At 53.7% G+C, this 14,189-nt stretch overlaps 2 protein-coding genes across 6 annotated transcripts in view; both read right to left on the bottom strand.

Moving 5' to 3' along the window:
- OTUD5 (OTU deubiquitinase 5) overlaps positions 1 to 1,486 on the bottom strand; it is a 28,015-nt gene extending 26,529 nt beyond the window's left edge. Inside the window, exons 1-2 of one of the 4 annotated variants that reach the window (XM_006043566.4) lie at positions 345 to 1,486; positions 103 to 176 (exon numbers count right to left, since the gene is read on the bottom strand). In XM_006043566.4, coding sequence (XP_006043628.1) covers positions 103 to 176; positions 345 to 696 — 426 coding nt within the window. In that variant the 5' untranslated portion in view covers positions 697 to 1,486. Of the gene's footprint in view, positions 1 to 102 lie in introns of all 4 variants that reach the window. The other 3 variants (XM_006043565.4, XM_006043561.4, XM_006043562.4) reach the window with 3 other exon arrangements.
- A 2,223-nt stretch (positions 1,487 to 3,709) lies between these two features.
- KCND1 (potassium voltage-gated channel subfamily D member 1) lies at positions 3,710 to 13,015 on the bottom strand. Of its 2 annotated transcripts, none has more exons than XM_044936561.1 (7): positions 12,687 to 13,015; positions 10,105 to 11,346; positions 8,018 to 8,180; positions 7,836 to 7,919; positions 7,649 to 7,747; positions 7,131 to 7,381; positions 3,710 to 5,699 (listed from the first exon to the last, which is right to left on the bottom strand). In XM_044936561.1, the coding sequence occupies exons 2-7, from the start codon at positions 11,223 to 11,225 to the stop codon at positions 5,471 to 5,473; spliced, it is 1,947 nt and encodes a 648-aa protein (XP_044792496.1). In that variant the 5' UTR covers positions 11,226 to 11,346; positions 12,687 to 13,015; the 3' UTR covers positions 3,710 to 5,470. The 2 variants fall into 2 exon arrangements, with proteins under 2 accessions (XP_044792496.1, XP_006043622.1); XM_006043560.3 differs by having other exon boundaries at positions 10,105 to 11,264.
- Positions 13,016 to 14,189: the final 1,174 nt, after the last annotated feature.

Raw genomic sequence — 14,189 nt, 5'->3', positions numbered from 1 at the left:
AGGGCCCTTGGAGCAGGCTCAAACAGCCTTCCTTGGGTCCCTAGCCAGTCTAGGGATCCCATCCACCACACTCACTCACCTCCCCCATCCCAATGCCCATACCTGCTCGACAGTGGCGGGGTCCATGGCCTCTATGCGCGCTGCAGCCGCTTCATATTCATCCTCACTGTTGTAACCTGCGCCGACCTCCTCACGCTCAGGACTGCCCCCGCCAACCGCACCAACCCCGGGGGCCTGACGCCGCCGCTTGCTGTGACCCGGCCCTGAGCAGCAGCCGCCCACACCCACGGCACCGCCCACGCCCACCACCACACCCGCCGCGCCCACGCCCGTCGCTGCTGTACCCAACGCATCACCAGGACCGCCGCCGGGACCTCCGGGGCCCCCGCAAGGAGGTGGAGAGGCCTGCTGTGGCCGAGGACCCGCCACGGCGCCGGGCGGCACGGCCAGCGCCCAGCGGTGAAGCGCACCCGGTGGCCCTGGGAGAGGGCCTTGAGGCGGTGGCGAAGCCCGAGGACGGGCCCCCACGACGCCCGAGTCACGGTCGCGGTCGCCGCCGCCCACACCTGTGCCGCCGCCGCCCACGCCTACACCCCCGCCGCGGCGAGGCGCCGGGGGCAGCGGTCCGGGCGGCGGCGGCTCGTTGGCGGGGTCGCCGTCGGGAGGCGGCGGCTTCTTTTTGGGGAGAATAGTCATGGCGGCACCGCCGAGTAGCCCCCAGCAAACCCGCCGCGGGGGACGCTGGGAGAGGACCCGGATTGGGGGGGGGGGGGGGGGGCTACAGTGGTGCGCGAAGGACGACGGGATCGCCGGGACCCGGATAAAGAGAGCGCGGCACCGGTTCTCGAACCGTCGGAAGAACGCGGGTCACGCGGCAGAACTCGGATGTGAAGTCCAAGATTAAGGCACCGCGGCGAGCTTGTCGTAGCCTCTCCAAGTCCAACAACTTTATTGCTACGCTCGTTCCGGCCTACGGCTTCAAAGGAAACAGAACCAAAACAAGCACCTCTTCGCCCCGCCCCCTCGCAGGTTCTTGAACTACCGGGTGGGGCCTGGAACGTTGCGCAGGCGCGCCGGGGCAGAGCCCCGCCTCTTGCTCGGAAGTACGTGGGCAAAATCTTCGCTGCCGCCACAACAATTGCGAGCACCAACCAATCGAAGCGGTTGCGTGGGTGTTCGATGATGACCACGGGCCAATCAGAAGCAGACGTCGCCCTCCCCTGCCCTCCGTCTCAGATTTCAGCCAAAGTCGGCACCCTTGTTCCTTGCCTTTCCCTTCGCTGGTTCCGTCCGGCTCTTCTTCCCCCGAGGCTCTGACTCGCAGGCGGGGGCACGCGACAGAATAGCGTGGCTGGCCCCACGCACAAGTTTAAAGTCGCCTCCCTTCCAGGCTTTTACGTTGGCCGAAGTCAGCCGGACTGACTGCAAAAATATCAACACTCCCAGAGCTTAGCTAGCCCCTGAAGCGTCAATTCCGGTTCCACCCACCTACAAATTCACATCCGGTGGAGAGGCGGGCGCCGCTTCACCCTGGCAACAGGCCGAGTTCCGCGGTGATTGGTTAAGAGATGCCACCACTCAAGTCGGACGGGCCAACCTTGGGACAGACATGCATCGTGGGGACAAGTGGGTGTTTGGGAAGCAAACACGCCCTTTCTGGCATCCGCGTACACTCGCCCTCGCGTTGACCTCCCCGCCTCTGTGGCTAGCGCGCAGGCGCGGCACATAATTTTTTTCTTTTTTTCCCCCTCTTCTGAAACTGTTTACCTGAATCGAGCAATGTTTATAAACCAGCTCCGTCACCAACCAGCGTCTAGCAGTAAAGTTGGTAAAATTCCTGCTACTGAACGGATGGAGAGCTACAAGCTAATCCTCGCTGTGCCTCTTCTATCTGAGTGATCTCTGACAAGTCATTTAATACCCACCCCATCCTTAGTTTCTACTTCTCTGTAAATGGCAATGATAATCCCAATTTAAGGATCCAAGGTTAATCCTTGCAAAGGGTCTGGTGCTATGCCTGGCACATCACTAAATTAGTCTGTACTGTGGTGCAATGGAAAGGACCCCAAGCTTTTGAGTCAGGAAGACCTCAGTTCCAGGCACACGTGGACCATTACCACTGTATGACCTTGAGGAAGCCAGTGTCTCAAATTTGAGGTTACCCATGTGTGAAACAGGAATGATAATGCCTGCCCAGACTACCTGGAATAGTTATGGGGGTGAGTTGAGCTCATGAACGAAGAAAGTGTTGTGAGGTGAGGGCTCCTTGCCGGTCTTAGGAGCCAAGCCATGTAACAGGCCATCATATAACTCTTCTCAGTGCCACCTAACCTTCTCCCTTCAGATGCCAATCCTAGTTAAAGGTCTTCCCTAAAAAGTGTCAGTAATAAATAGACTATAATGGTATTTTCTGCTTATGAGACTAAATTGGGGAAGACTCACGTCTACTGAGCTGTTTGTGTTTAGGGCACTGTGCCAAATGCCTATGCAAATTATCACACTGAATCCTCTCATGACCATCTCACTTACCCATATATCCCACTCCCTACTCAATATTTGTCCAGCACTATACATCTAGAAGTGAACTTATGATAATAATCGTAGTCAACCTTCACCAAGTACTATGTGCCTGTCACTGTGTGCTCAACAGCTTTGATGTTCCTTTTGCCAATGAATGAATGGCACCCTCCTCTAGTCTTTGCCCAAAACAGAAACCTGGGAGTTAACCCTGTTTCCTCTTCCTCAAATCCCACATACCTGTCAACCCCAAGTTTTGCCAATCCTGTCTCTGCAATCTCTTGACTTTCTAACTCTTGCTGCCACCTACCTGGTCTAAACCACTATCATCTTCCAGCTGGACAACTGCAAAAGCCTCATCACTGTTTTTCCTCTCTCCAAGACTGGTTCTCTGTAATCCACTCCCCACAGTCAGAATAATCCTTCTGAAAAACAAACCTCAGGATGACTTTCCTGTTTATAAGCCTTCAGGGGTCCCCATTATCCTTAGGATGAAGTCCACATCTGTATCATAGCTTCAAAGGCCTTTTGTTATCTGGCCTACATCCTCACCTTCATCACAGCCTCACACTCTCCTCACCAGCTGTGCTGAACCACTTCAGTTTCCCAAGGTCCTGAGCTGGTGCTCTAACCTCCAGGTCATTGAACATGCTGTTCCCTCTGCCTAAAACATTCCACTCTTTGGTCTTTTGCCTGGCCAATTCCAATTCATTGTTCGGCCAGGATAGATTCTCCTGCCATCCATTAATCTTGGTTCTACTACACTATGTTGTAATTGCTTAATTGCTTTCCACACTCACTCCTGTAGATCAGAGATGTCTACTTTGCCCATTTTTGTACACCTAGGGCTAGGACACGGAGAAGGCAATGGCACCCCACTCCAGTACTCTTGCCAGGAAAATCCCATGGACAGAGGAGCCTGGTAGGCTGCAGTCCATGGGGTCGTGAAGAGTTGGACATGACTGAGCGACTTCACTTTCACTTTTCACTTTCATGCATTGGAGAAGGAAATGGCAACCCACTCCAGTGTTCTTGCCTGGAGAATCCCAGGGACGGGGGAGCCTGGTGGGCTGCCATCCATTGGGTCGCACAGAGTCGGACACGACTGAAGCGACTTAGCAGCAGCAGCAGCAGCAGCAGCAGCAGCAGGGCTAGGACATGATATGCAGTCAATAAATATTTGGTGCATAAGTGAATGATTATCTCTATTTCACAGATTAGCAACTTGAGGCAAGAGAAGATAAGTGATCCTCTAACCCAGGGACTGGAACTCATGTCATCCTGAATCCAAGGGCTGTCTTCTCGGTGCTCCACAGAGCTCAGTTACACTAGTCTAGAATATCCAGTGGCCCAAAAGAGAGACTAAAGGTAGGGGACATCCACAAGGAAGTGGAATTCACAAAATCAAGAGATGCTTTTCATCGGGGTTTAATTCAGAGCTGTTTGCTGTCAGGAAGCCTAGTTTTAAGTCTCCTCTAAGCAAGTGTGTGCTGCCTTGGTTCTCAGTTTCTCTATCTGTGAGTGAGGGGGCTGGAGCAAATTATGTTCATGGGGCATGTCTCAGGATCTCCTAGTCTATCTCACTGGCTGTAGATTTACCTCTTCTAAGCACCCTCTTCCATTTCTCCTAGATTCCCGTCTTCTAAAGTACACCAGCAACCATCCACCTCCCATAACTTTTCCCACAACAGCCCTTCTACTAGTTAAAAGGAATTGAAATTGGAGTATTTTCAACCCCCCAGTCCAACCCAGCCCCAAATCCACAGAGCCAGGAGGTGCTCATCCTCATCTCTCCTCTCAGGTTTTATTGACTGATGGAAACTACATCTTTGTCAGCCACCAACTCCACAGGGACAGTGCTGGGGACAGGGAACCTGAGATGATGCCAGATTTCAGCCTGAGAGCAGACAGAGAGTTCTGGAAGGTGACCCAAGAGGGAGAAGAGAGAGGAATATGTGAAAAGGCATTGTGGGGTTGGAGAAGGAGATAAAGAAGTTTCTTCTGCCACCTACAACTCCTAGAGTTCAGGAATAAGCTGGGCCTCAGTCCCTGACACTTCTGGACTCCTGCCCAAGAACATGGAGTCAGCCCATGATCTCTAAACACAGCCCAGTTCTTGCTGGCTGCCAGACTTTTATCTCAGCCAGTCCAGACTCCAGCCCAACCCAGGAAGGAGGTAAACCAGAGAAGAGAGAAGGAGGCATAGTTAGAGGTGGCCCCTATGATTAGGGCAGATGTAAATGCTGCAGCAAACTGGGCAGAGGCTTTGCATAATGTGACGGCAGCAGCTGCTATTGCTAGAGTTTGCTGGCGGCCCAGTGGAGGACAGGGTTGTGGGGACCCATTTCCAGCAGCCAGGGAAGGGGAGTGGTGTTTGTGCTATCTGTGTGTTTGGGGAAAGGCAGCCTAACCCCTCAGCCAAGGTTTAGGGGTGGCAGGTCACTGCTGAGACCACAGCCCATGAAACCTGTGGTTGCATTCCAAGCTTCAGAATTTGGGAGTTGTTGGGCCTGGTGGAGAGTGGGGTCTTCTTCTAGAGGCCAGATCATCAGTGAGAGTTCTCTTCTCTGAACCCCCAAACCTCCATAGCTCAGCCAGAGAGAAGAGGAAGTCTCACCTCTCCTTCTTGTGTCAGAACTGGGGAGGGGAGGAGCATGCAGGAGGCCAGCTTGGGTAGAGGGGCCAGTCCCAGTGTGCTGGGGCAAGGAGGTTGAGGGTCTGAGGAAGCCCAGCACTTCAGCTCCCACAAGGAAAACTGTCTGGGGTAGGGGAAGTTTTCCATTCCCTGGCTATTTCCCCACCAGGTAGGCCATTCCATGAAACTCCATTGCATAGTTCTCAGTGGGGGGCAGAAGGGGTCCCCAGGCCTGCCCTTCTCTACCTTCCCAAAATATGGCTTTGGAAAGGAGTCCCCAAGAATTGGGAGGGCACTCTGGATGGGCAGGCCTGCCTGTCATAGGGAAGAGATCTTGACAGTCTCGGGAAGGAGGCAAGGGGTACCCAGGCTGGAGTTCCTGAGGGTGCTGCTGGCCCCACCACCACCACCGCCAGGGGAGGAAGGTTGGCTCTCATCTGGGGTGTTGGCAGGAGGGGTGGGGATACTGATGATGGCAGCCACGAAGTCCCGGCTGTCGCAGGTCAAGTCAAGGCTGTCATGGGGCTTGGCATTGAGGCTTGAGCGGCTGTGGATAAGGGTGGGAATATGGAAGGTTCTTAAAAAGTCATCTTAATACTTGCCACAGCAATCATGACATTTACTGAGTGCCTGTTGGGTCCCTGGCCCTGAGCTCAGTGCTTCCCCTGCACCCTCAATTATGGTGGTGCCAAGTGAGTGCTCTGGATTCAAACAGTCCTAACCCCACTTTAACCACTCTAAACCTGTCTTCTCTCATCTGGAGCATGGAAATACTATTTCCTACCTCAGAGAGTTGTTGTGGGGATTAAATAAGATAATAAATGGTGCATAGTGCTCAGAATAGTGTCTGGAACACAATGAGCACACACATAAAAGTGTTCTCTATCGTGGTTACTCCTTACAGTGTCAGAGTCTTCACAACAGTCCACAGGAAGATGACACAATCTGGTCCCTACTCCTTTCTGATTTTACCTCCTCCCACTCTTCCCTTCTCTCACTCCACTCTACATGCAGAAGCTTCCTGGCTGTGCCTCTAACCTGCAGACCCATTCCTGCCTCGGGGTCTTTGCATAGGCTGTTTGCTCTACCTGGAAAGCTCTCTCTAAATATCCACATGGCTCATTCCTTCTCTTCCTTCAGGTCTCAACTCCCAGTGTCACCTCAGCAAAACCTTCCCCAACCACACTATTAAAACTGCATCACACCCTGTTCTACACTCTCTATCCCCCATCCCTGATTTATTTTTCTCCTTGGCACATAAAATACTGCATCGTGGATAAGAATCCACCTGCCAATACAGGGGACAGAGGTTCAATCCCTGGTCCGGGAAGATCCCACATGCTGTGGAGCAACTAAGCCCATGCGCCACAACTGCTGAAGCTGTGTGCTGCAACTATGGAAGCCCACACACCCTGGAGCCCACACGCCGCAACTGCTGAGCCCATGTGCTGCAACTACTGAAGCCCGCGTGCCTAGAAGACTGTGCTCCACAACAAGAGAAGCCACCACAATGAGAAGCCTGAACACCACAATGAAGAGTAGTCTCCTGCTCACTGCAACTAGAGAAAGCCGGACCGCAGCAATGAAGACACAGTGCAGCCAAAAATAAATAAATAAAACACACTGCACCATCTGTGTTTTTGTTTTTTAACTGTCTCATCCCACTAGAATATAAGTTCCATAATGTCAGGATTTCTGTCTGTTCTATTCACCTCCTAAATTGAACTAAACTCCTAAACTAAAATGAACTCCAGAATGCCCCAAACTATACCTAGCATACAGTAGGTGCTCAATAAATGTTTGTTGAAAGTACAAATGAAAAATGAGGCATTCCAAACAAGATAAGCAAACTTCCAGCATGGAGGAGTTTGGATTTGAGCTCGACTGGTGAGATCTGGAGTCATGAAATCTCAGACCCTGTGGTCCAAGCTCTGAGCTTCCCTGGGGAAAGGGGGGCGCAGCAGGTGGGGGTCCTCACCTCTGAGGGGCAGGGCTCCTCCGCAGCCCTGCCAGTGTGTCCAGCTCCTGCATGCTACCACGGCTGACCGAGGCAGTGGAGTTGGCAAGGCGGATGGCACGACGCTTGGCCCTGCGGGGGCAGCAAGAAGATAGCAGGCTGCCAGCTCCCACTGGCTGGGAGGACATGGAAGTGCTGCGGCTGGTGCGACTACCCAGCGAGACAGCACCCAGGGCCTCGCTGAAGGTTAGCTCGTCCGTGAACTCATGGCACTGTGGGCAGAACGGAGGCATGATCACAGGGCACCACACAGACACTGACCTCACCCCCAGGCCCTTGCTCAGGCCATTCCTTTCTGTCAGTTGCTCTCTCTTCCCTTCCCCTGCCCACCCTTCAAGACTCAGCTCTACTGGGGCCTCTTCCAGGAAGTCCTGTTTGATTTCTACATTTAGTAGTGAGCCTCTCATTCCAGGAGGGAGCTAGCTTGGTGGAAAAGGGACCCCCTTCATTCTGCCATACCACCTCTCATTAGGCCTCACCGTCGTCTTCTCTAGACAATGCAGCAAGTGATGATGTTGCTGCTCGAAAGCAGAGCGGTTCCTGACACACAGTGCCTGCTCCTCCCCACCGCCACTGTCCTGGAGTGGATAGAGCAGAGGGATAGGGTCAGCCCCTTCCACCTCCTGTCACTGCTCACCTCTCACCCCAATCTGAGCCCCTATCCACCTCAAGGCTCCCATTCTGCTTGTACTGCAGGAAGGCATTGGTGGTACCACTCTTTGCCAACCGAATCCTTGCCAGGCGCACCTTCTACAGAGAGAGGAGGAGAAAAGATCAGGTGGGCAAACAAAAGGAGACTGGCTTGGGGTGTGGGGAATAGTAGGTACTCAGGTGGAAGGTGCAGTTACCTGCTGTGCTCGGCGCTTGTCAGCACGCTGGTTCTGGTGGTAGATGCGGCTAAAGTTGGACACAATGACTGGCACAGGCAGGGCAATGACCAAGACGCCACTGAGTGAGCAGATGGATCCAAAAATCTTGCCAGCAATGGTGCTGGGCACCATATCTCCATAGCTGGGGCCAGGGGAGGTAAGCCAAGGTCAAGAAATATGCCCACCCACCCCTCAGTCCCCCACCGCATCCCATCCAACCTGACTCACTCTGCGACCCTAGCCAGGCACTCAAACTCTTTCTTGCTCTGCAAACTGTAGGGAATGACCTCCCTGGCCACCAGTAGGGGTCAAGTGAGAAATGGGCCCTCAGCCCCTACTGTCTGCTGCCCCCATCCAAGCTGTGCACTGGGCATCTAAGTCAGCTACAAATCTATTAATACCTGGAATAGGGGAGTAGGAGGAAGTCACAGGCAGTAAATATAGCCTCGACAAAGAGTCCCACCACCACAAGTCAGCTAAAGGGCTCTGAGTCCTAGGAGCAGTTCTCTGTTGGTGTTGCTCCCATGTGTCTTACCTTCTCTAGGTAGGATCCCTTCTTATTCCCCCAGGGGAAACCTTGAAACTGTCCACATATGAAAAAATAGGGGGGAGCCTTGAAACTTCTCCCTCTGTTTCTCCATACCACGCCCCTCTCCCTCCCATGGAGATGGAGCAGAGCCAATCTTACAACTTGTTTGGTTGGGGGTGGGGGGTGAAGCTCAGAGAGGTTCCATAACTGATTTGCTCAAGATCACACAGTGTACTTTTGTTCTAACCACAGAACCAGATCCGCTCCACAGAAACACAGCCTCTGCAGTCTTCAGCCTCTAGGCCTTTGCTCCGGCTGTGCCTGCCCCCACCCCCCCACAACCTCCCCCACTCCCAGGATACTTCTTTCTTATTTCTTTCCTTTGACTCATTTAAAAGTCTCTCCAACTTGACCATTCTGGCTCTGTGATGTGTCATCTCAGACTATGTCCTCAACTATGAGACACCCTCTCCGGGTTGTTGTGAAGACTGAATAGGACAAAAAGATATCAAAATACTCAGTTCCAACCTGTTCTCAGTGCTCAGTATTTGTCGATATAATCATGAACCCCCAACTAGAATTTTTCTTAGAAACCTCAAATAAATTTTTTGTACCTCTACTAAGGTACTGAGTAATCCTAATGCATTCACTCAACAGATACCAAGCAGCGACTGCCTACCTAATCCCAGTGATAGAGATTTAGAAAAGGATCACAGTATCTGCCCTAGACAAAGTCTTTAAGAACAAAATAAGTTTGATGATTTCATCTGATGCTTTTAGCCCATTTCCTCTCAAGGACTAAAAAAAAATAACACTGAAAATATCTTGTTCTGGGGAAACATCAAGGAATCACCAAGCCACAAAGGTACTGCCCCACACAGCTGATGAATCTAAAGAGTTGGGAGACATGGGCCCTCAAGATGGAAAAGAGGGTGCTAGAAAGCTAATTTCTATTTATCCTGCGCCAGAAACATGATGAGAATTTTCACAATATGACTGAATCCACCCTGGATGGTGAAAGAAAGAAAGTGAAGTGGCTCAGTCATGTCTGACTCTTTGCGACCCCATGGACTGTAGCCCACTAGGCTCCTCTGTCCATGGGATTTTCCAGGCAAGTGTACTGGAGGGGGTTGCCATTTCTTTTTCCAGGGGATCTTCCCGACCCAGGGATCAAACCCAGGTCTCTCATGTTGCAGGCAGATGCTTTACCAACTGAGCCACCAGGGAAGCCCGTTTGGATGTTGAAGGGGTTATCATTTCTCATTTTTCAGAGGGGAAAACTGGCTCAGGCGGGGAAATGTCAACAGAAACAGTGCAGCTAAGACCATCCTGGAATCCAAGTCTCCTGACAGGGAAAATAAAGGCATTGTCAGAGGTGGAAGAGATTTGGAGATTAATCCAACTCCCCCAATTTTACAGATGACAGATTGGAGCTCAAATAGAGATAGAGAACATTGATCTAACCTTTTTTAATTTTACAGAAAAGGTGAGTATAATTGATTGACCGGGCAGCTCCCCACACAGGGTCTGCACTCACCCAAGTGTGGTCATGGTGACAATGGTATACCAGAAGGCCGCGGGGATGCTAGTAAAGTTGGTCTTGTTTGTGCCTTTCTCAGCATAAAACATAACAGTGGCGAATATGATGATGGCCATGGTAAGGGAAAAGAGGAGAAAGCCCAGCTCAGAGGCACAGCTCTTGAGTGTGTAGCCCAGAATCCGCAAGCCCTGTGAGTGCCTGGAGAACTTGAAGATGCGGAATACCCGGAACACGCGCAGGGTGACAAAGGCGCCTGAGACATCCTCGTTCTTGGGCATGAAGAGCCCGATGTAGTAGGGCAGGATGGCCACCACGTCAATGAGGCTCATCACACTCCGCAGGAAGCGGCAACGGCTGGGGGCAGCAAACAGCCGCAGGAGGTATTCACCCGTAAATATGAGTACACAGGCCGTGTCCATGCAGAAAAAGGCCAGTGGGAAGCGGTCGCCACAGGGCTGCTCCCTTGGTGGCCGCCGTGTAGGGCCACGGCATGGAATGGTCTCCACCACGTTGGCGATGACCGACACGGCGATGAAAAAGCCGGTCACGTAGTAGAACACAAGGGCCGCGGTGCTTGTATGCGGGTTCTCGAAGGCCCGCCAGAGCCGCTGCCGCAGGGAGCTGCCAGCCGGCAGCGTTGGGCCGTCCCCGGCCTGCTCGGCCTCCTCGTCCTCTGCTAGGCGCTCGGCGTTCTCCTTCTTGCGGTCCCGGTACTCTTCGAGGCAGCAGTCGCCCACGAGCTCGGGCACCAGGCCATAGAAAGCCAGCTCTTCGTCGAAGGCCTGGATGCACTCCTGCCGCGGGCAGTGCAGCCGGCCCGTGCGGTAGAAATTCAGCACATGCCGGAACATGTCCGGGTCGCGATCAAAGAAGTACTCGCCTGAGTCGGCATTGTAGAAGAATTCCTTCTCTGAACTGCCCAGCAGAGTGTCTGGGTAGCGGTCCAGCGTGTTTTTCCAGGTCTCAAAGCGCCGACCGCTCACATTCACCACCAGAACCTCATCCCCTCGAGATGCCTTCACCCCCGGCGCCGGGGGCAGGGGCTGCTGGGCCAGGGGCAACCAGCCCACAGCAGCCGCCCGTGCGAAAGGCAGCCAGGTGGCCACGCCTGCCGCCATCCTGCCGTGCCCCAGGCCCGCGGAGACTTGGGGGGAAGCCTTTAGGAAAATGTGGCTGTCTCCAGGATGGTGGAAACCTGGAGAGGCCCTGGGCCACTCGCACAAGGAAACTGGGGGGTGTCTAGAGAGGCCAAGAGGAACCAGGAGGAGGAACTAGAGATAGAGAGACGGGCAAGGGCTTGGGGGGGATGTAGAGGGTCTTAGAGGGACCAGGGGGTTGTCTTGAGGGGGTAAGAAGGGGATAGGGAACATGGAAAGGAGCAGAAAGGGGGGCATCTACAGATGCCAAGGATCTGAGGGAGGGTTCAGAGAGACTGAAACAGCTCTAAAGGATTCTGAGAGATATCTGGGGGTGTCCAGGAAGGAGCAGGAAATACTGGGGAGTTGTCCATACTCTCAAGAATTCTGAGGGAAGGAAGAGGGAACTGGAACCACTTAGTGGGCTTGGAGAGAGGATTGGGGCATCCAGAGGGGTAGAAACAGAATCAGAGGTGTTTGCAAGAGGCTGAGAGTGTCTGGAAGGGGATTGTAGAGGGTCTGAGAGAGTTGAGGAGGGCTGTCCAAACTCTCAAGACTTCTGGGGAGAAGATAAGGGGATTGGAGCCCCCTCGTGGATCTAGGAAAGGGGTTGGTGCATCTAAGGGGTGACTACATAGCCAGGAAGTTGTAAAGAGGCTGAGAGGTGTCTTGAGTGCCTAGAGCTACCAAGAACAGCCTGGGGGTGGTGTGTCCACACTCTACAAGAGTTCTAGGGAAGGAAGGAGAGGTAGGGACCCTAGCAGGGCTGGAGAAGGAAGTGGGGTATCTAAAAGGTGAGATATGAGGCCAGGTTATTTTGCAAAGGCTGATGTGTCTGAGAGAGAAGAGTATCTGGTGGGGCTGAGAAAGCCTGGTCCACTCTTGACAGCCGGGGGAAGGGAAGGGACCTGGGAAACCCCTCAGGGCTGGGACTCAATTGGAAGGAAGTTGGGCACAGTCCCAGAGCTCCCAGGGAATCAAAAAAGGCTAAGAGGAAGAGGAAGAGGGGGGGTCCCCCTCCAAAGGGACTAGAGAACGGGGTGGGGTGTTGAAAGGAAGTTGGGTGTGTCTCAGGAAGGGGGTTGTTGGGCCTTGCAGGAGGCCCACAGGGAAGGCTAGGATCAGGCTGCGTCCTACCGCTGGGGGCTGGTCTAGGGAAACCACACCCCGAGGGGCTGGCGGTGTGTGCTGGGCATCGGCAAAAGCGGCATTGGCAGCTGGAGGAGGAAGAGGAGAAGCAGCCACGGCCAGGCCTGGGAGACGAGAAGGCAGCACAGGCAGGAGGAGGGGGCTGGGTCCCTGGAAGCAGGCTGTGGAAGGACACGGTCCAGCGGGACCCTTGGGACTGTCCCAGGGTGGGCTAGGGCATGGGGGCTGGATCAGGCAAGGACAAGGACAACACTGTTGGTGGCCCCCTCCCCCTTCCCCAAGGGCCGTCCTCACCTATGTCCCCGTTGCAGCAGCAGCAACAGCGGTGGGGCTGGGGGTATCAAACACCGGAGCTCCTGCCCCCCTCTGCAGAGCTGCTCCGAGTTCTCCACCTCCTCTGGCTCTCTCTCCCCGCCCCTCTGAGCTTGCCGGAAGATGGAGGGAGAGGCAGGGAGGGGCCTTGTGGCTCCCAGAGCCCCCTCCCCTAGGACAGCCTGAGAGGGACCCTGGGGAGACTCCGCCTCCTACAAAGCTGGTTGGGCCTCAGTCGCGTCATCTGGAAAATGGGGGTGGCAGGGAGCTTTGCCAATTCTCCCCACCTCCTTCCTGGACTCCCCCCTCTTCCTACCCAGATCTACCCCCTCTGCCCCCAGGGCCCCCACCCCCACCCGCCTGAATCAGCAGCACTTAGCAGATCGATCGATGGGGAAGCATCAGTTAATGGCCCCAGAGCGCAGAGTGCCATGGGGAATGATGCAGCGCTGTGTCCCCACCCTGCCCCCTAGGCTGGAGGAGGCGGGGGATTGGTGGGGGGGCGTTTTTCTAGATGCCAGACCCCTTGGCGGTCCTAGGTTAGAGTCCAGCTCTAAGACACCTGCTGTGGGACTGGAGCACTGTCCTCCGTTTTCAGATGTGAAATAGGGGTGGGAGTATAAGGGGAGTACAGATGGGGACAAGGCCAGGTAGCACGCTCTCCCCCCGGCAGTCTTCACTCTGAGGTGCAGTCTCCCCCATTTGTCCACATCCAGGAGCCTCAAATCATGCCTCCTTCCCTAGAGGGCTCTGCTCCCGGGCAGCAAGAGTGCCTGAGGCATGGGTGGGTTCAAACCCCAGCTGTGCCACTGATTGTGTCCTTGAGCAAGTAACTTGCATCGTTTTCTTTGCTGTCCATGGAGAGTTACCCCAACATGAGTGTCATTAGGAGCATTAAACGGAGTGATGTGAGAGGGGCATGGCACACAGAGGACGCCTCACCTTTAGTAATTAAAGTTATGTGGCAATCGGGGAGCAGTAATGCAGGACCAATTTTAGCCTTTCAATGGACTTGTCCACCCATGTAATCCTCCATTCATCACAATCCTGATCTGTCCATGTCTCCATCCCTCCCCATACCCACTGCCCACCTATCCATTCCTTCTTCCACTCACACAATCAATTTCTCTACCCTTCCTTCTACCTACCCATCTATCCATTTAGATGGGTCTATCTAGTCATTAACTCACCATCTAGTCACCTATCCATCTAGTCATTAACTCACCTACCCGTTCACTCATCCATTTGTATATTAACCTCATACACCTATTTACCAACCTATCCATATGGATTCCCCACCACCACCCATCTATCTATCCATAGCTCTAAAACTGAAAGTGAAAGTCACTCAGTAGTGTCCGACTCTTTGTGACCCCATACAATCCATGGAATTGTCCAGGCCAGAATACTGGAGCCAGTAGCCTTTATCTTCTCCAGGGGATCTCCCCAACCCAGGGATCAAACCCAGATCTCCTGCATTGCAGG

This window comes from Bubalus bubalis, chromosome X, assembly GCF_019923935.1.
Source record: "Bubalus bubalis isolate 160015118507 breed Murrah chromosome X, NDDB_SH_1, whole genome shotgun sequence".
NCBI classification, from domain to species: Eukaryota; Metazoa; Chordata; class Mammalia; order Artiodactyla; family Bovidae; genus Bubalus; species Bubalus bubalis.
The sequence above is the reverse complement of the archived record's forward strand: the minus strand, read 5'-3'. Positions and strand labels throughout refer to the sequence as shown.

What these genes read in the sequence shown, in the direction of transcription:
- KCND1 (XM_044936561.1), bottom strand. Translation starts at nt 11,225, where the DNA reads ATGGCGGCAGGCGTGGCCACCTGGCTGCCTTTCGCACGGGCGGCTGCT. An exon ending in ATTGTCTAGAGAAGACGACG is followed by an intron (nt 7,382 to 7,648) that starts GTGAGGCCTAAT and finishes TTCTGCCCACAG; the next exon opens with TGCCATGAGTTCACGGACGA. An exon ending in AGGAGCCCTGCCCCTCAGAG is followed by an intron (nt 5,700 to 7,130) that starts GTGAGGACCCCC and finishes CCTTATCCACAG; the next exon opens with CCGCTCAAGCCTCAATGCCA.